This window comes from Anguilla rostrata, chromosome 12 (assembly GCF_018555375.3).
Source record: "Anguilla rostrata isolate EN2019 chromosome 12, ASM1855537v3, whole genome shotgun sequence".
In the NCBI taxonomy this organism is placed as follows: domain Eukaryota; kingdom Metazoa; phylum Chordata; class Actinopteri; order Anguilliformes; family Anguillidae; genus Anguilla; species Anguilla rostrata.
Window position 1 is genome coordinate 40,621,943 of NC_057944.1, and position 20,000 is coordinate 40,641,942.

At 45.0% G+C, this 20,000-nt stretch overlaps 1 protein-coding gene across 6 annotated transcripts in view; it reads right to left on the reverse strand.

Annotated features, from left to right (window-relative positions):
- Positions 1–7,771: 7,771 nt before the first annotated feature.
- Positions 7,772–20,000, reverse strand: part of schip1 (schwannomin interacting protein 1) — a 247,376-nt gene continuing 235,147 nt past the window's right edge. For all 6 annotated transcript variants that reach the window (XM_064303275.1, XM_064303276.1, XM_064303278.1 and 3 more), the window contains 5 exons: positions 17,014–17,131; positions 14,574–14,771; positions 11,974–12,097; positions 10,410–10,503; positions 7,772–7,924 (listed from right to left, as the gene is read on the reverse strand). In XM_064303275.1, coding sequence (XP_064159345.1) covers positions 7,873–7,924; positions 10,410–10,503; positions 11,974–12,097; positions 14,574–14,771; positions 17,014–17,131 — 586 coding nt within the window. In that variant the 3' untranslated portion in view covers positions 7,772–7,872. The remainder of the gene's footprint in view (positions 7,925–10,409; positions 10,504–11,973; positions 12,098–14,573; positions 14,772–17,013; positions 17,132–20,000) is intronic.

The following is a 20,000-nucleotide window of genomic DNA, read 5'->3' on the forward strand; positions in this document are numbered from 1 at the left end:
AAAATGGGTCAAAAGTGGCACCTTTGCCAAAATGCAATTTTTTTGTACCGATGGATTCGAAATCATTTTTATAATATAGCTGTGGTGTAATAAATGAATTATAATGTGTTTCATGATTTTTATGATCAATAAAGTACTTTCATGGAAAATGGCAAAATACATAAGACTATAGTCTTATGTCCAAAATGAGTCAAAAGTGGCACCTTTGCCAAAATGCAATTTTTTTGTACCCATGGATTCGAAATCATGTTTATAATACAGCTGTGGTGTAATAATTATAATGTGTTTCATGATTTTTATGATCAATAAAGTGTTTTCATGGAAAATGGCAAAATACATAAGACTATATAGTCTTATGTCCAAAATGGGTCAAAAGTGGCACCTTTGCCAAAATGCAATTTTTTTGTACTGATGGATTCGAAATCATGTTTATAATACAGCTGTGGTGTAATAAATGAATTATAATGTGTTTCATGATTTTTATGATCAATAAAGTGTCTTCATGGAAAATGGCAAAATACATAAGACTATAGTCTTATGTCCAAAATGAGTCAAAAGTGGCACCTTTGCCAAAATGCAATTTTTTTGTACCGATGGATTCGAAATCATGTTTATAATATAGCTGTGGTGTAATAAATGAATTATAATGTGTTTCATGATTTTTATGATCAATAAAGTACTTTCATGGAAAATGGCAAAATACATAAGACTATAGTCTTATGTCCAAAATGAGTCAAAAGTGGCACCTTTGCCAAAATGCAATTTTTTTGTACCCATGGATTCGAAATCATGTTTATAATACAGCTGTGGTGTAATAATTATAATGTGTTTCATGATTTTTATGATCAATAAAGTGTCTTCATGGAAAATGGCAAAATACATAAGACTATAGTCTTATGTCCAAAATGAGTCAAAAGTGGCACCTTTGCCAAAATGCCTTATTTTGGTACCGATGGATTCGAAATCATGTTTATAATACAGCTGTGGTGTAATAAATGAATTATAATGTGTTTCATCATTTTTATGATCAATAAAGTGTTTTCATGGAAAATGGCAAAATACATAAGACTATAGTCTTATGTCCAAAATGAGTCAAAAGTGGCACCTTTGCCAAAATGCAATTTTTTTGTACCCATGGATTCGAAATCATGTTTATAATACAGCTGTGGTGTAATAAATGAATTATAATGTTTTTCATGATTTTTATGATCAATAAAGTGTCTTCATGGAAAATGGCAAAATACATAAGACTATAGTCTTATGTCCAAAATGAGTCAAAAGTGGCACCTTTGCCAAAATGCAATTTTTTTGTACCGATGGATTCGAAATCATGTTTATAATATAGCTGTGGTGTAATAAATGAATTATAATGTGTTTCATGATTTTTATGATCAATAAAGTACTTTCATGGAAAATGGCAAAATACATAAGACTATAGTCTTATGTCCAAAATGAGTCAAAAGTGGCACCTTTGCCAAAATGCAATTTTTTTGTACCCATGGATTCGAAATCATGTTTATAATACAGCTGTGGTGTAATAATTATAATGTGTTTCATGATTTTTATGATCAATAAAGTGTTTTCATGGAAAATGGCAAAATACATAAGACTATATAGTCTTATGTCCAAAATGGGTCAAAAGTGGCACCTTTGCCAAAATGCAATTTTTTTGTACTGATGGATTCGAAATCATGTTTATAATACAGCTGTGGTGTAATAAATGAATTATAATGTGTTTCATGATTTTTATGATCAATAAAGTGTCTTCATGGAAAATGGCAAAATACATAAGACTATAGTCTTATGTCCAAAATGAGTCAAAAGTGGCACCTTTGCCAAAATGCCTTATTTTGGTACCGATGGATTCGAAATCATGTTTATAATACAGCTGTGGTGTAATAAATGAATTATAATGTGTTTCATGATTTTTATGATCAATAAAGTGTTTTCATGGAAAATGGCAAAATACATAAGACTATAGTCTTATGTCCAAAATGGGTAAAAAGTGGCACCTTTCCCAAAATGCCTTATTTTGGCACCGATGGATTCGAAATCATGTTTATAATACAGCTGTGGTGTAATAAATTAATTATAATGTGTGTCATGATTTTTATGATCAATAAAGCGTTTTCATGTAAAATTCCGAAATGCCTTTTTTTTGGCACCAATGGAATCGAAATAATTTTTATAATACAGCTGTGGTGTAATAAATGAATTATAATGTGTTTCATGATTTTTATGATCAATAAAGTATTTTCATGGAAAATGACAAAATACATAAGACTATAGTCTTATGTCCAAAATCTGGAAACATGCAAAAAGAATTGATTTGCCATTTTTTGATACAGACGGACAGGAAATTGTGCTTATGTAACAGCCAAAATGAAATAAAGGAATAAAACATTTTTGAAGAAATTTATGGTAGAAATGAATGTGATTCAGAGGAAAATGTAAAAATACACAAAACTAGTCTTACATGCAAAAAGTGAAAAAATGCACAAAAAAAGGCAATTTTTTGATACAAGTTGATATCATGTTTATATAACAACCATGGTGAAATGATTGAATAAAAACCTATTCAAAGAATTTGACCAGAATAATGTAATTAATTAGGCTATTGTCTTACAAGCAAAAATTCAATAAATTTTTTTAAATAGAGGTGGATAGGAAATACATTAATAAAAATGTGTTTGAAGAAAATTATAATGGGAAATGCTTTTCAGTGGAAAATAGCAATATACTTAAGAGTGTACTCTCATGTCCTGGCAGTTATATTGAGGCTTTGCACATTTTACGTGACTTTTAGTTGGCTGAGAAATTGGTTTTGATCAACAACCAGGGAGGAATTAGTGAATGAAGGAATAGAGTGTGACGACGCCCCCAAACTTGTGGTGGAGGTGAGGCACGGGGTCACGCCCAAAAATCAGCAGCAGTGCTGGGACAGGTGTGATTGGGACAGGTGTGATTGGGGCGGTGTGATTGGGACAGGTGTAATTGGGCCGGTGTGATTGGGCCAGGTGTGATTGGGACAGGTGTGATTGGGACAGGTGTGATTGGGGCGGTGTGATTGGGACAGGTGTGATTGGGCAGGTGTGATTGGGCAGGTGTGATTGGGCCGGTGTGATTGGGGCGGTGTGATTGGGACAGGTGTGATTGGGACAGGTGTGATTGGAGCGGTGTGATTGGGACAGGTGTGATTGGGACAGGTGTGATTGGGGCGGTGTGATTGGGACAGGTGTGATTGGGCCGGTGTGATTGGGACAGGTGTGATTGGGCCGGTGTGATTGGACAGGTGTGATTGGGCCAGGGGTGTTACGCAGCTCTCATTGGATAATGAGCAACAGTGAGTCGTGTCTGTTTCACCAACTGAACAGCCATGGAAGGCGGGGTCAGCTTTTGGTCACTACTTTCATTCTGAGCGGGAAACTGAGATGGTGTGACTGATGTGAGTTTTTATTGGTCTTGTCTTTCATTGGGGGGGGGGGGGGGGCTTGTAGCCATCCTCTATACACACAAGTGTTCTTTCCCAGAAGCGTACATACTCGAACCATGACACTACCTTCTCCATATTTCATAGATTATTGGGGTGGCAGGGAGTGGGGGTGCTTTGGATTGTGGGCTAATCTATCCTCTCTCTGCATTTTTGCCTTGCAAAAAAAAAAGTCTTATCTGTCCATAAAAGTGTGTTCCAGAATTTTTCTGGCTGATCTCTGTATTTCTGGGGAGATTCTAATCTGGCCTTTTGATTCTTGCTGCTGCTGATGAGAGGGTTAGGGTTAGGGTTAGGGTTAGGGTTAGGGTTAGGGTTAGGGTTAGGGTTAGGGTTAGGGTTAGGGTTAGGGTTAGGGTTAGGGTTAGGGTGAGGGTGAGGGTGAGGGTTAGGGTTAGGGTTAGGGTTAGGGTTAGGGTTAGGGTTAGGGTTAGGGTTAGGGTTAGGGTTTGGGTTTGGGTTTGGGTTTGGGTTTGGGTTTGGGTTAGGGTCTGTAACTTGCAGTGCTCAAAGTCTCCTGCGTAGGGAGGCTTGTGATATCTTTACCTTGTCCTCTGGAGACTGCAGGCCACTGGCCGTTCTTTAAGGGTTTTTCCTCAAAGCTCATAGGATTCCTCGGTTATCTGCTGCAGTTTCTCGGTCCATCAGTGGTTTCTCTCTTTTTCAAGACTTTCCAAACTTCTGTACTTGATATAGCCAGTTTTCGTGCTATGCACCTGAATGTGTTCTTCTGCTGTCTCTGATTACAGATTAGTGGCTTTTCAGCCATAGTTACTTCCCTGGTCTTCGTGGCTGATGGTATATACTACTTGCAATCTCCACTGATGAAAACAAAAGATAAAATCTAAACTAGAAGATTATACTGACTGCCATTTTATTTGTGAACAATTCATGTAATAGGAAACACCTGAGCAACAGTTAATACCTGTCAGTCTCTGTTGGTTTGACCTTTGCCAAAATGCCTTATTTTGGTACTGATGGATTCGAAATCATGTTTATAATACAGCTGTGGTGTAATAATTATAATGTGTTTCATGATTTTTATGATCAATAAAGTGTTTTCATGGAAAATGGCAAAATACATAAGACTATATAGTCTTATGTCAAAAATGGGTCAAAAGTGGCACCTTTGCCAAAATGCAATTTTTTGTACTGATGGATTCGAAATCATGTTTATAATACAGCTGTGGTGTAATAAATGAATTATAATGTGTTTCATGATTTTATGATCAATAAAGTACTTTCATGGAAAATGGCAAAATACATAAGACTATAGTCTTATGTCCAAAATGAGTCAAAAGTGGCACCTTTGCCAAATGCAATTTTTTGTACCCATGGATTCGAAATCATGTTTATAATACAGCTGTGGTGTAATAATTATAATGTGTTTCATGATTTTTATGATCAATAAAGTGTTTTCATGGAAAATGGCAAAATACATAAGACTATATAGTCTTATGTCCAAAATGGGTCAAAAGTGGCACCTTTGCCAAAATGCAATTTTTTTGTACTGATGGATTCGAAATCATGTTTATAATACAGCTGTGGTGTAATAAATGAATTATATGTTTTCATGATTTTTATGATCAATAAAGTGTCTTCATGGAAAATGGCAAAATACATAAGACTATAGTCTTATGTCCAAAATGAGTCAAAAGTGGCACCTTTGCCAAAATGCCTTATTTTGGTACCGATGGATTCGAAATCATGTTTATAATACAGCTGCGGTGTAATAAATGAATTATAATGTGTTTCATGATTTTTATGATCAATAAAGTGTTTTCATGGAAAATGGCAAAATACATAAGATTATAGTCTTATGTCCAAAATGAGTCAAAAGTGGCACCTTTGCCAAAATGCAATTTTTTTGTACCCATGGATTCGAAATCATGTTTATAATACAGCTGTGGTGTAATAAATGAATTATAATGTGTTTCATGATTTTTATGATCAATAAAGCGTTTTCATGTAAAATTCCGAAATGCCTTTTTTTTGGCACCAATGGAATCGAAATAATTTTTATAATACAGCTGTGGTGTAATAAATGAATTATAATGTGTTTCATGATTTTTATGATCAATAAAGTATTTTCATGGAAAATGACAAAATACATAAGACTATAGTCTTATGTCCAAAATCTGGAAACATGCAAAAAGAATTGATTTGCCATTTTTTGATACAGACGGACAGGAAATTGTGCTTATGTAACAGCCAAAATGAAATAAAGGAATAAAACATTTTTGAAGAAATTTATGGTAGAAATGAATGTGATTCAGAGGAAAATGTAAAAATACACAAAACTAGTCTTACATGCAAAAAGTGAAAAAATGCACAAAAAAAGGCAATTTTTTGATACAAGTTGATATCATGTTTATATAACAACCATGGTGAAATGATTGAATAAAAACCTATTCAAAGAATTTGACCAGAATAATGTAATTAATTAGGCTATTGTCTTACAAGCAAAAAATTCAATAAATTTTTTTTTAAATAGAGGTGGATAGGAAATACATTAATAAAAATGTGTTTGAAGAAAATTATAATGGGAAATGCTTTTCAGTGGAAAATAGCAATATACTTAAGAGTGTACTCTCATGTCCTGGCAGTTATATTGAGGCTTTGCACATTTTACGTGACTTTTAGTTGGCTGAGAAATTGGTTTTGATCAACAACCAGGGAGGAATTAGTGAATGAAGGAATAGACTGTGACGACGCCCCCAAACTTGTGGTGGAGGTGAGGCACGGGGTCACGCCCAAAAATCAGCAGCAGTGCTGGGACAGGTGTGATTGGGACAGGTGTGATTGGGGCGGTGTGCTTGGGACAGGTGTAATTGGGCCGGTGTGATTGGGCCAGGTGTGATTGGGACAGGTGTGATTGGGGCGGTGTGATTGGGACAGGTGTGATTGGGACAGGTGTGATTGGGCAGGTGTGATTGGGCAGGTGTGATTGGGCCGGTGTGATTGGGACAGGTGTGATTGGGACAGGTGTGATTGGGACAGGTGTGATTGGAGCGGTGTGATTGGGACAGGTGTGATTGGGGCGGTGTGATTGGGACAGGTGTGATTGGGCCGGTGTGATTGGGACAGGTGTGATTGGGCCGGTGTGATTGGACAGGTGTGATTGGGCCAGGGGTGTTACGCAGCTCTCATTGGATAATGAGCAACAGTGAGTCGTGTCTGTTTCACCAACTGAACAGCCATGGAAGGCGGGGTCAGCTTTTGGTCACTACTTTCATTCTGAGCGGGAAACTGAGATGGTGTGACTGATGTGAGTTTTTATTGGTCTTGTCTTTCATTGGGGGGGGGGGGGCTTGTAGTCATTAGAAGCTCCAGCAAATGGGGTTTCACCTATATGATGTATGGGATATTTCAGAAATATTTGGTGATATAAAGTGTGGATAAGGGTGGGGTGAAAGTTGCCAGTTCTGTTAAAATATTCATAGTATTTGAGCGTGAAGTGAGGGAACTTAAAGGGAATTTAAGTGGTTTCTGAAGTACAACTGTGTGAAAATGACATGGTTTTCAAATAATACGTATGAAATGGCACCCGGAAAGAACTGGATATTCAGCCATGGAATACGAAACAAAGTTTTATTTATTATTTATTTTACATATCTGTACATAAATGTCCCCTCCCAAACAAGTCTGAATACAACTCGATGAAAATGATAACACACTTTTTTTTTTTTTTTAAAAGGACTCGTGTCAGAAAATCAACATTCACAAAATGTTGAAGCCCGATTAGAGTGAACATATTAACAAACAAATGCTACAACTTTGACTACAAGGCAGGCATTTTCCTTTCGCCACTTAGCACCTTCAAATAAAAGTTTCTCTGTTGAAAACTACCATTTGTGCAGAATAGAAAGAGGCCAACTTTAGATACTGTCCAACTTAAAAATTTCATAAGTTAGTTTTTAGCTTTTATACAATGTTTTATTTCATTTCTATTCGACTAATATTGTTTTCCACCAATTTGTGTGCATATATATACATATATATGTATATATAACTGACAGTTATAATTTAGTGGCAAATATAGAAAGTTTAAAACAAAGTATAGAGAAGCAAGGCCAATCAATCACTGTACAGGAAGCTTGGGACAGTTTTCATGACTAACAAACACGTAATGACTTCTCTTCCTACAGGAAGTGCTCCACCTTCAGCAAGTATACAACCACAGAAGCAAATGACAGTGTGGCCCCTCCTGCAGGGATATTGGGGGTGGGGTGTGAGGCGGGGGTAGAGGGGAGGGGAGTGGGGCGAGGGCAGGGCGGAGGGGGAGCGGAGGCAGGGGGGAGCGGGGCGAGGGCGGGGTGGGGAGGTTTAGGCGGGGCGAGGGCGAGGCGGAGGGGGGCGGGGTGGGGTGAGGCAGACAGCGCTCATTTGGACGGGGTTCTCTCAGCCATGTGTTTCTGCTGGCTCTCCGCATGTCTGTGAGGAGAGAGAGAGAGAAGAAGAGAGGGAGAGAGGAAGAGGAAGAGCTCGTTAGGACGCTGCAGGTGTGGATGGTTTCCTGTTCCACTGCGAGTGCGGGTGCTTGCTCTGTTTTGCAAGAGATCAGCTGGGATGAGATGAGCCTATTTAAGTCCTATTTAAGGTTGGTGTTTTTAAAATGCCAAAGTTTTTGCACATTCAGTAACCTTGCGACGCTGCTGATCCTCAGTGCGCTGGTGTCGTCTGCAGTGACTCAGTAGGACAGGGTTCGGGTTAGGGCTGAGCACGCTCAGGGCTCAGTAGGACAGGGTTCGGGTTAGGGCTGAGCACGCTCAGGGCTCAGTAGGACAGGGTTCGGGTTAGGGCTGAGCACGCTCAGGGCTCAGTAGGACAGGGTTCGGGTTAGGGCTGAGCACGCTCAGGGCTCAGTAGGACAGGGTTCGGGTTAGGGCTGAGCACGCTCAGGGCTCAGTAGGACAGGGTTCGGGTTAGGGCTGAGCACGCTCAGGGCTCAGTAGGACAGGGTTCGGGTTAGGGCTGGGCACGCTCAGGGCTCAGTAGGACAGGGTTCGGGTTAGGGCTGAGCACGCTCAGGGCTCAGTAGGACAGGGTTCGGGTTAGGGCTGAGCACGCTCAGGGCTCAGTAGGACAGGGTTCGGGTTAGGGCTGAGCACGCTCAGGGCTCAGTAGGACAGGGTTCGGGTTAGGGCTGAGCACGCTCAGGGCTCAGTAGGACAGGGTTCGGGTTAGGGCTGAGCACGCTCAGGGCTCAGTAGGACAGGGTTCGGGTTAGGGCTGAGCACGCTCAGGGCTCAGTAGGACAGGGTTCGGGTTAGGGCTGAGCACGCTCAGGGCTCAGTAGGACAGGGTTCGGGTTAGGGCTGAGCACGCTCAGGGCTCAGTAGGACAGGGTTCGGGTTAGGGCTGAGCACGCTCAGGGCTCAGTAGGACAGGGTTCGGGTTAGGGCTGAGCACGCTCAGGGCTCAGTAGGACAGGGTTCGGGTTAGGCTGAGCACGCTCAGGGCTCAGTAGGACAGGGTTCGGGTTAGGGCTGAGCACGCTCAGGGCTCAGTAGGACAGGGTTCGGGTTAGGGCTGAGCACGCTCAGGGCTCAGTAGGACAGGGTTCGGGTTAGGGCTGAGCACGCTCAGGGCTCAGTAGGACAGGGTCGGGTTAGGGCTGAGCACGCTCAGGGCTCAGTAGGACAGGGTTCGGGTTAGGGCTGAGCACGCTCAGGGCTCAGTAGGACAGGGTTCGGGTTAGGGTTCGGGTTAGGGCTGAGCACGCTCAGGGCTCAGTAGGACAGGGTTCGGGTTAGGGCTGAGCACGCTCAGGGCTCAGTAGGACAGGGTTCGGGTTAGGGCTGAGCACGCTCAGGCTCAGTAGGACAGGGTTCGGGTTAGGGCTGAGCACGCTCAGGGCTCAGTAGGACAGGGTTCGGGTTAGGGCTGAGCACGCTCAGGGCTCAGTAGGACAGGGTTCGGGTTAGGGCTGAGCACGCTCAGGGCTCAGTAGGACAGGGTTCGGGTTAGGGCTGAGCACGCTCAGGGCGCAGTAGGACAGGGTTCGGGTTAGGGCTGAGCACGCTCAGGGCTCAGTAGGACAGGGTTCGGGTTAGGGCTGAGCACGCTCAGGGCTCAGTAGGACAGGGTTCGGGTTAGGGCTGAGCACGCTCAGGGCTCAGTAGGACAGGGTTCGGGTTAGGGCTGAGCACGCTCAGGGCTCAGTAGGACAGGGTTCGGGTTAGGGCTGAGCACGCTCAGGGCTCAGTAGGACAGGGTTCGGGTTAGGGCTGAGCACGCTCAGGGCTCAGTAGGACAGGGTTCGGGTTAGGGGGTAGGGCTGAGCAGTCAGGGCTCAGTAGGACAGGGCTGTCGGGTTAGGGCTGAGCACGCTCAGGGCTCAGTAGGACAGGGTTCGGGTTAGGGCTGAGCACGCTCAGGGCTCAGTAGGACAGGGTTCGGGTTAGGGCTGAGCACGCTCAGGGCCAGTAGGACAGGGTTGGGTTAGGGCTGAGCACGCTCAGGGCTCAGTAGGACAGGGTTCGGGTTAGGGCTGAGCACGCTCAGGGCTCAGTAGGACAGGGTTCGGGTTAGGGCTGAGCACGCTCAGGGCTCAGTAGGACAGGGTTCGGGTTAGGGCTGAGCACGCTCAGGGCTCAGTAGGACAGGGTTCGGGTTAGGGCTGAGCACGCTCAGGGCTCAGTAGGACAGGGTTCGGGTTAGGGCTGAGCACGCTCAGGGCTCAGTAGGACAGGGTTCGGGTTAGGGCTGAGGCACGCTCAGGGCTCAGTAGGACAGGGTTCGGGTTAGGGCTGAGCACGCTCAGGGCGCAGTAGGACAGGGTTCGGGTTAGGGCTGAGCACGCTCAGGGCTCAGTAGGACAGGGTTCGGGTTAGGGCTGAGCACGCTCAGGGCTCAGTAGGACAGGGTTCGGGTTAGGGCTGAGCACGCTCAGGGCTCAGTAGGACAGGTCTCTCACCTGGTCAGGTCCTCGATGTCCACCAGCATGGCGTCCTGCTCCATGTGCAGCTCGTCTCTGATCAGCAGCAGCTGGACCAGCTCCTCATTCAGGCCTGCAGAGACACTGAGACCGTCAGCATCTTACCCAACACTGCCCCACCCCACCCAACACTGCACCACCCTACACCATCTGCAGCACTACCCTGCCCAACACTGCACCACCTGCAACACCACCCTACCCAACACTGCACCACCACCCTCACCCTACCCAGCACTGCCCCACCCCACCCCACCTGACACTGCACCACCCTACCCAACACTGCCCCACCCCACCCAACACTGCACCACCCTACACCATCTGCAGCGCTACCCTGCCCAACACTGCACCACCTGCAACACCACCCTACCCAACACTGCACCACCACCCTACCCAGCACTGGCCCACCCCACCCGACACTGCACCACCCTACCCAACACTGCCCCACCCCACCCAACACTGCACCACCCTACCCAACACTACACCATCTGCAGCACCACCCTACCAACACTGCACCACCTGCACCACACCCTACCCAACACTGCACCACCACCCTACCCAATCACTGCTCCACCCTACCCAACCCTGCACCACCTGCAGCAGCACCCTAACCCAACACTACACCACATTAACCCAACACTACACCACCCTACACAACACTGTACCACATTACCCAACACTGCAGCACCTTACCCAACACTGCACCACCACCCTACCCAAACACTGCTCCACACTACCCAACTCTGAACCACCTTATCCAACACTGTACCACATTACCTAACACTGCAGCACCTTACCCAACACTGCACCACCCTACCCAACACTGCATCACCACCCTACCCAAACACTGCTCCACCCTACCCAACACTGCACCACCTGCAGCAGCACCCTAACCCAACACAGCACCACCCAAAGTGTGTATGTCTGTGCACATCTGTGTATAGTGTATATAGCATATAGTGTGTAATGTGTATAGTATATTGTGTGTGCCTGTGTGTTTGAGTGTGTGTATAGTGTGTGCACGTCTATGTATAGTGTATACAGCATATAGTGCATAATGTGCATAGTATATCGTGCATCCGTGTGTGTATAGTGTGTGTGAGTGTGTGTATAGCATGTATAGTGTATACAGCATTTAGTGTGAAATGTGTATAGTATATCATGTGTGTGTGTATAGTGTGTGCACGTCTGTGTATAGTGTATATAGCATATAGTGCGCAATGTGTATAGTATATTGTGTGTGTGTATAGTGTGTGTATAGTGTGTATAGCATTTAGTGTGTAATGTGTATAGTATATTGTGTGTGTGTGTATAGTGTGTGCAAGTCTGTGTATAGTGTATATAGCATATAGTGCGTAATGTGTATAGTATATTGTGTGTGTGTATAGTGTGTGCACATCTGTGTATAGTGTATATAGCATATAGTGCATAATGTGTATAGTATATCATGTGTGTGTGTATAGTGTGTGCACGTCTGTGTATAGTGTATATAGCATTTAGAGCGTAATGTGTATAGTATATCGTGTGTGTGTACAGCAGTACTCACTCTCGATCTGCGAGTGCAGGTCGTTGACGATGACCTGAAGCTGCCCCAGGGTCATGCCCCTCAGGTCCGTGGGCTTCAGGCTCCTCTTCATCAGACACTCGCTGATGTGGGGCAAATGGGGCAACTGCAGGGGCAAAAGACATTACTCAGACCTTACACTCAGAACAGACATGGCTACACTGGATTTACACAGCACAGAGACTGAAGAAGGCTTCACACAGAAACTACACACAGCTGGACACAGCCATATTTTAACCACCAACACATCTAATTTTATCCCACAGTAGTCCTGAGGAGCTGCCAGTTCAAATCCACAGTAGTCAGACACACTCACTGCAGTTCCATCCCCATACACCCCCTTCCACCTGCAGAACAGCCTTGTACCAGCTGCACAATAGCCCTCTACCAGATGCAGAACATCCCTGTACCAACTGCACAACAGCAAGGTCTGCATGCAAGCACTGTTTGCACATACAGGTCATCTCCAGACCGACTCTTTCCTGCTTTCCCTAACGCTGCAAACAGCCTAACACAAGCACACACTGTAATAAACACCCTCATCTCTCTGTGTGGCTTGTCACCTCATTTTTGGGCCTGAACATTTATGGTGATGCTTTAAATGAGCATGTTTACTCCTACTAGTGAAAACTTAGGTGTTTTCTTATTGTACAAGTGCAAGTCCCTAAAAAGAGTCAGTGCTTGGACACCTGGCTGTCACATTCAAATGTCTTCTGGGCCGATGTGGTTATGTGTGTTTGCCACTTGCCAGAAGGGATCAATTACAACATATTCATACTGCAACCTCCTTCCTCCCCCTCTCTCTCCCTCCCCCTCTCTCTCCCTCTCTCTCTCATGTGCCAGTGCTGTGGTTTGGTGTGATATTTACCATGGTGAGTGACCCAGTTGATTCAGCGGTGCAGTGGCTGGGATTTCTCACAGTTTGTGTAGCAGAATTCCCCAGCCTTTACTCAACCCGTCTCTCGTAGCTGATTGGCCCTTTCCCCCTCATAAGCAGTGATGTCACTTCCTGTCAGTAGCACACCACAGGCCCTCCCACTGTGACCCTTCGCTGAGCTCTCTCACTATCACTTTCACATTCAGGGAGAGATTACTGTGAAACACAGCTCACAGCCAATCAGCTCTCACCTCTCCCAATGCACCAGCCAATCAGCTCTCAACTCACCCAGCGCTCAGCTCACAGCCAATCAGCTCTCACCTCACCTGGCGCACAGCTCACAGCCAATCAGCTCTCACCTCACTTAACGCACAGCTCACGGCCAATCAGCTCTCACCTCACCCGGCACTCAGCTCACAGCCAATCAGCTCTCACCTCACCTGGCGCACAGCTCACAGCCAATCAGCTCTCACCTAACTTAACGCACAGCTCACGGCCAATCAGCTCTCACCTCACCTGGCGCACAGCTCACAACCAATCAGCTCTCACATTGTCCCATTATAGCCAAATCAGCGTGTGTGTGTGTGTGTGTGTGAGAGAGAGAGAGACAGAAAAGGAGGAAGAGAGAAAGACACAGAAAAAGAAGAAGAGAGAAAGACAGAGACAGAAAAAGAAGAAGAGAGAAAGACAGAGACAGGAGGAAGAGAGACAGAGAGATAAGGAGGGAGAGAGATGCAAGTATGAATGTATATGTTTATATAAGTATGTATGTTTGTATGTTTCTAATTAGGGACACTGGCAAGACTTGGTTTCGTAACTGAGACTCCTCCCAATTCACAAGAATTTTTAAAAATAAAAACAAGCAGACGTCACGTCATAACAGCACTGCTCTCTCTCCCTCCCTGGGTGAGAGATGAAGGGGCAGAGAGGGGAAAAGGCTCGTGAATTCCATGGAAAATCTCACAAAAACCCTTCCACCGCCTTCTCCCACACGTTCCCCAAATATCTGCGGCATCAACGGCTTCCAGACCCCACGACCTCACTACTACTGCTGAGCCCTAACCTACCCTGGGGAAATACAGGTTAAAAACACTCCCGGCTGGGGCACAGCGATTGTGAGGGGAACAGAGCTGCAGTGGAGCAGACAGACGCACAGAGAGGTCAAGGGTCAGACTGTGGGTTTGAGGCTGACTGCTTCTGACAAACAAGCACAGCGGCATCCCGTAACACATCACCCAATGCATTCTGGGACATCAATAATAGATCTCACCCCCCCAACCCCCACCTCCTGGTGAATAAGTAAAATGTTCCATTCAGGTAAAGATGGGGATAAGACAGACTGGGGGGGAGGTGGGGGTGGGGGGGGGGGGTGCGGGGATTAGACAGACTGGGGTGCGGTGGGGGGGGCAAGCTCAGGATCAGCAATGTTTTAAATAATAATGAGTGAGTCAGAGGCAAAAAGGGGACAGGATGCACACTGAGCACACGTGTGATTGGCTGTGCACAGCCTTGGAGCTCACATGTGATTGGCTGAGTGCAGCCTCTGAGGTCACATGTGATTGGCTGCATACAGCCACTGAGCTCAAGTGTGATTGGCTGCGCACAGCCTTGAAGCTCACGTGTGACTGGCTGCACGCAGCCTCAGAGCTCGCAAGTGATTGGCCGAAGTGGCTGACTGAAGGAGAAGAGCTGTGGGGGGACTGACCAGGTCGGCTACAGGGGACTTCTTGCGGTTCTGCCTCTCCACCTCCACCTGCATCTTGGCCATGGGCTTGGCCATGGCCAGCGCCAGCTTGGCCTCCGCCTGCAGCTTCTTCTGCCGGCTCAAGAAGTCCATGTCCTCCAGGGACTCGCAGTCTTCTTCTGTGGTGTCCCGGTCTGAGTAGGATGAGCTCTGCTTGCTCTGTGAGTGTCACAAGAACGTAGGCACGTACACACACACACACACGCACGCACACCGATGCACACACACACACACACACACACACATACGGACACACACACACACACACACACACACCGACGCACACACACACACACACACACAGAAAAAAGTGCAGTGAGTTCCTGTTTCTTAGCACAGAAGCTACCAGAACAGTGAGGCCTCCCCGCGTTGGGGACTGGCCTGATCAGGACTGACCCACGGACGTGTCAGTGTGCACACGCACAGAGCCACGTTTCCCTGGACCGCCAAAGCGCTCGCTGAGATTACACAAGGCCACAGACAAGGGCACAGACAAGGCCACAGACAATTTGGCTGAATTGGCTACTTTGTTGTACGTCGCTCTGGATAAGAGCGTCTGCCAAATGCCTGTAATGTAATGTAATGACAAGGGCAGTCTGTCGCTCACACAGCACCGTGCTCACACCTCAGTCTCTCACTGCCAGACACCTCCTCTGCCTTCATAGACTAATATTAACATCCGTAAGCCATTGACCTCGCACGCATCGCCGCGCCGTCCTGGAAACGCGAACAAGGCCGTGCATTGTGCCCGGCGCTTCTGTCACCCGTCTGACTCATAGCAGGAGAACGCGGTGACTGCTCTCACTGGCTAAGAATATTCAGACTGTTCCAGCGAAGCTCTTAAGTATTTTTACACATCTATCTCTCTTCTGAGTTTTTTATTAATCTGGGGGACCCCACCAACATTACCGATTTTACTGTAATCATACTGTTATGATTAATATTCATATGAAATTTCTGCTATGAATCAATGAGTGACATTTTTCCAGCATTGTATGTCTTTCACTTTTAATATATTCCCAAACACATACACTTGTGACTTGACACATGACTTTTACTCTTCACAGCTGACTTCTAAGCAGATAAAAATTCTGTTTTCAGAAAATTAGTTATTTAATTAATATTTATTTATTTGTTCTTCTGGGGTAATGATTTGTTAGCTAACATTAGCCTATAGCAGAGGTTCCCAAACTTGGTCCTGAGGCCCCCCTGTGTATGCTGTTTTTGTTCCAACCAGTCGCCATCTCAGAATTTTATATGAAGAATAAAAGAAAATAGCTAAAAAGAATAAAATTCCCATGGTAATATTAGGCTTATTGCGCTGCATTGCAAACAGTTACATAAAAAGAGGTAAAACTTCAAATTAAAGACTGAGGAGAATCAATCCTAATTCCATGTGTCCTGAAAGTGTGGACACATGGTCACTAAAACTAACCATCTGGCAGATAATGAAGCATTCAAAGATAAAGCAAGTGATAATGGGCATTGTGCATTGAGTTAATCAGTTTAAGGAAAAAATTGTGAAATAAATTAAACGTGTTCTACAACCTAATTAGGAGCCTACTGATTTACCCAGTCTTTCATTTGATCAAAAAAGTGCCCTCTTTTTGTATAATTGTTTGCAATGTGGCACAATAAGCTAGCATTAGCCTGTACTATGGGGTACTGTTAGCTAGCATTAGCCTGTACTATGGGACAGTGAGTTAGCTAGCATTAGCCTTTACTACAGGATAGTGAGATAGCTAGCATTAGCCTGTGCTACGAGGCAGTGAATAGGGAGTTAGCTGGCATTAGCCCACACTACGGGGTAAGGAGTTAGCTAGCATTAGCCCGTACCATGGGGCAGTGAATAGGGAGTTAGCTAGCATTAGCCCGTACTACGGGGTAGTGAGTTAGCTAACATTAGCCTGTACTACAGGGTACTGAGTTAGCTAGCATTAGCCCGTACCAAGGGGCAGTGAATAGGGAGTTAGCTAGCATTAGCCCGTACTACGGGGTAGTGAGTTAGCTAGCATTAGCCCGTACCAAGGGGCAGTGAATAGGGAGTTAGCTAGCATTAGCCCGTACTACGGGGTACTGAGTTAGCTAGCATTAGCCCGTACCAAGGGGCAGTGAATAGGGAGTTAGCTAGCATTAGCCCGTACTACGGGTAGTGAGTTAGCTAGCATTAGCCGTACCAAGGGCGTGAATGGAGTTAGCTAGCATTAGCCCGTACTACGGGTACTGAGTTAGCTAGCATTAGCCCGTACCAAGGGGCAGTGAATAGAGTTAGCTAGCATTAGCCCGTACTACGGGGTAGTGAGTTAGCTAGCATTAGCCCGTACCAAGGGGCAGTGAATAGGGAGTTAGCTAGCATTAGCCCGTACTACGGGGTACTGAGTTAGCTAGCATTAGCCCGTACCATGGGGGACAGTGGAGTGTCCAGGCTGGTCTCTGTCTTGCTGTCGTCGGCATCACTGTCTTTGTCGCTGCCACTGTCATTAACAAAGCAGATCTGCAGGTTCATCCCACTCTGAAGCCTGAGGACAGACAGACAGAGAGATTAGGACAGGGTCCAGGAGCGTTCACAGAGAAGACAGACAGACAGACACACAGACAGCAGAAAGAACAAAGGCTTGGCAGAGAGACAGGCTGATAGATTGTGCAGAAAACAGAAACCTTTTTTGATACATCAAGCATATTGTAATAGTAATAATAATACATTTCCTTTATATAGTGCTTTCCAAAAAAATCTTATAAGACACAACATCAAAACAGAGAAAAAAACAAAAAATACACATACATTGAGCACCATAATTCATTGGACAGTGACACATTTTTTGCTATTTTGGTTCTGTACTCTAGCACTTTGAGTTTGTGAGGATACAATGGCAATGCGGTTGAAGTGCAGACTGTCAGCTTTAATTTGAGGGTATTTTTATACATATCGGATGAACAGTTTAGAAATTATAGAACCTTTTGTACATAGCCCCCCCCCCATTTTCTGGCATCAAAAAATATTGGACAGTTTAACATAATGTAGAATAAAGTAATCATTTTAAATATTTGGTTGCATATCCTTTACATGCAATGACTGCTTGAAGTCTGCTTCGCATCGACATCACCTGACACTGGGTATCTTCCCTGGTGATGCTCTGCCAGGCCTGTACTGCAGCCATCTTCAGTTCCTGCTTGTTTCGGGGACTTTTGCCTTCAGTCTCCTCTTCAGCATGTAAAATGCATGTTCACTTGGATTCAGATCCGGTGATTGACTCGGCCAGTCAAGGATTTTCCACTTTTTGGCCATCAAAAACCCCTTCGTTGCTCTAGCAGTATGTTTCGGGTCATTGTCTTGTTGCATGATGAAGTGCCGTCCAATGAGTTTGGAGGCATTTGGTTTTATCTGAGCAGATAAAATATTTCTGTAGACATCAGAATTCATTGTTCTACTTCTGTCTGCAGTCACATCATCGATGAAGACAAGTGTAGCCCACTCCACTGGCAGCCATACAGGCCCAAGCCAATACACCCCCTCCACCATGTTTCATGTATGAGGTGGTATGCTTTGGATCATGGGCATTTCCTTTTTTTCTCCACACTTTCCTCTTTCCATCACTCTGGTACATGTTAATCTTTGTCTCATCTGTCCACAAAACTTTGTTCCAGAACTCTTGGGGCTCTTTTAGGTGCTTTTTAACAAACTGTAATCTCGCCTTTCTGTTCTTCAGGCTTATCAGTGGTTTGCATCTTGTAGTGTACCCCCTTGTAGTGTCCTGCTGGTGTAGTCTTCTATGTATGGTAGACTTTGACACATCTACACCTGCATCAAGGAGAGTGTTTTTGATCTGCTGGGCTGTTGTCAGGGGGGTTTTCTTCACCATAGAGAGTATTCTCCGGTCATCCACTACAGTGACATAATTGAGTTCATCAGTTGTTTTTTTTCTTGTTAATGATGAAACAAACTGTTGACTTGGGCATGCCCAGGGTTTTTGCAATGTTCCTGATTGATTGATTTTCATTTCTGAGCCTTATGACGGCCAACATCGACAATTTGCATCGACACTGCTGTCTTCCTCATGTTGTCACACTCCAACAACAATCTCCAAAGGCAATTGCAAAGTCTAGAATCAAGATTAGACATCAACAGCTCTCTTCTGCATTCACTAACGACACAAATGAATACACCTGCCTAACGAAACACATCTGTGAAGCCAATTCAACAAATACTTGTAGTACCTTAACATGGGGGGACCATGTACAAAAGGTGCTGTCATTTCTAAACGGTTCATCCGATATGGATGAAAATACCCTCAAATTAAAGCTGACAGTCTGCACTTCATTGTCATTGTATCCTTTCAAACTCAAAGTGCTAGAGTACAGAACCAAAATAACAAAAAATGTGTCACTGCCCAATGAATTATGGTGCTCACTGTAGCAATGCGAAGAAAATCTAACAGCTAAATGAGGGACAATTTAAGAACAATAGACCCCAGTAACTACATAATTGGACTTATTACACAGCAGTGGACCAAACAAGGAGAAGCTCACTCTTCCTGCAGGAAGTGCAAGTATAAGAGATTTTATTTTTGTATTTATCCAGCTATACATTCACTGAAGCAATTCAGGAATCTGTACCTTGCTGAGGGGTGTAGCCTCAGCTGGGGATCAAACCTGCAACCTTCAAGTTGCGAGCCCAGTTCACTATCCACTGTGCTACACTGCAGACCCCTAATGCTACATCCTCACAGCCCCTCACTGCAGGTTTATGTGCTGATTACTGCCGTGGGTTGTGAGATTTATAATGTGTGTGATAATCATTCCTGTTCACTGCCTGGACCTTTATGTGAGAAGTTTAGCAAGCGGATCAGGATGAGCGTCTGTGATAAACGCCTGAATGTAAATACAAATGTAGAAACTAATGGCGTGGCCAATGAAACAGGGGCCAAGGCACTGCTCATTAAAAACCAAGTGTGTGTGAATGAGTGCGCATTGCATTATGGGATTATGAGTCCGGGATGCTGGCCAATGCCACTGAATGCCCATAATGCCCCTCAGGCTAGCTGCACACTGCACAGGTCACATCCTGTAGGAAACACAGAAAACACTCTCTCACTCACTCACTCACTCACTCACTCACTCACTCACTCACTCACGTGATCAAAAGACCATCAGTAATCGCACAGCAGCCTCCCTAAACAAAGACCCTCCTCCCTGCCTGCCGCTAATTAGCCCTTTTTTTAACCCCTCGCTCCACGCCCCCGACCCACCTGTCTGTTTGCACAGGTATCGATCGAGGAGTCAGAGACCAGCTCGATGCAATCAGCCAAACTCGGGGGTTTGTGATTTGGGCATCAAAGAGCACTTTAACAACCAAATCAATGAGACTTTTTTCACCAGTAATTAGAAGCA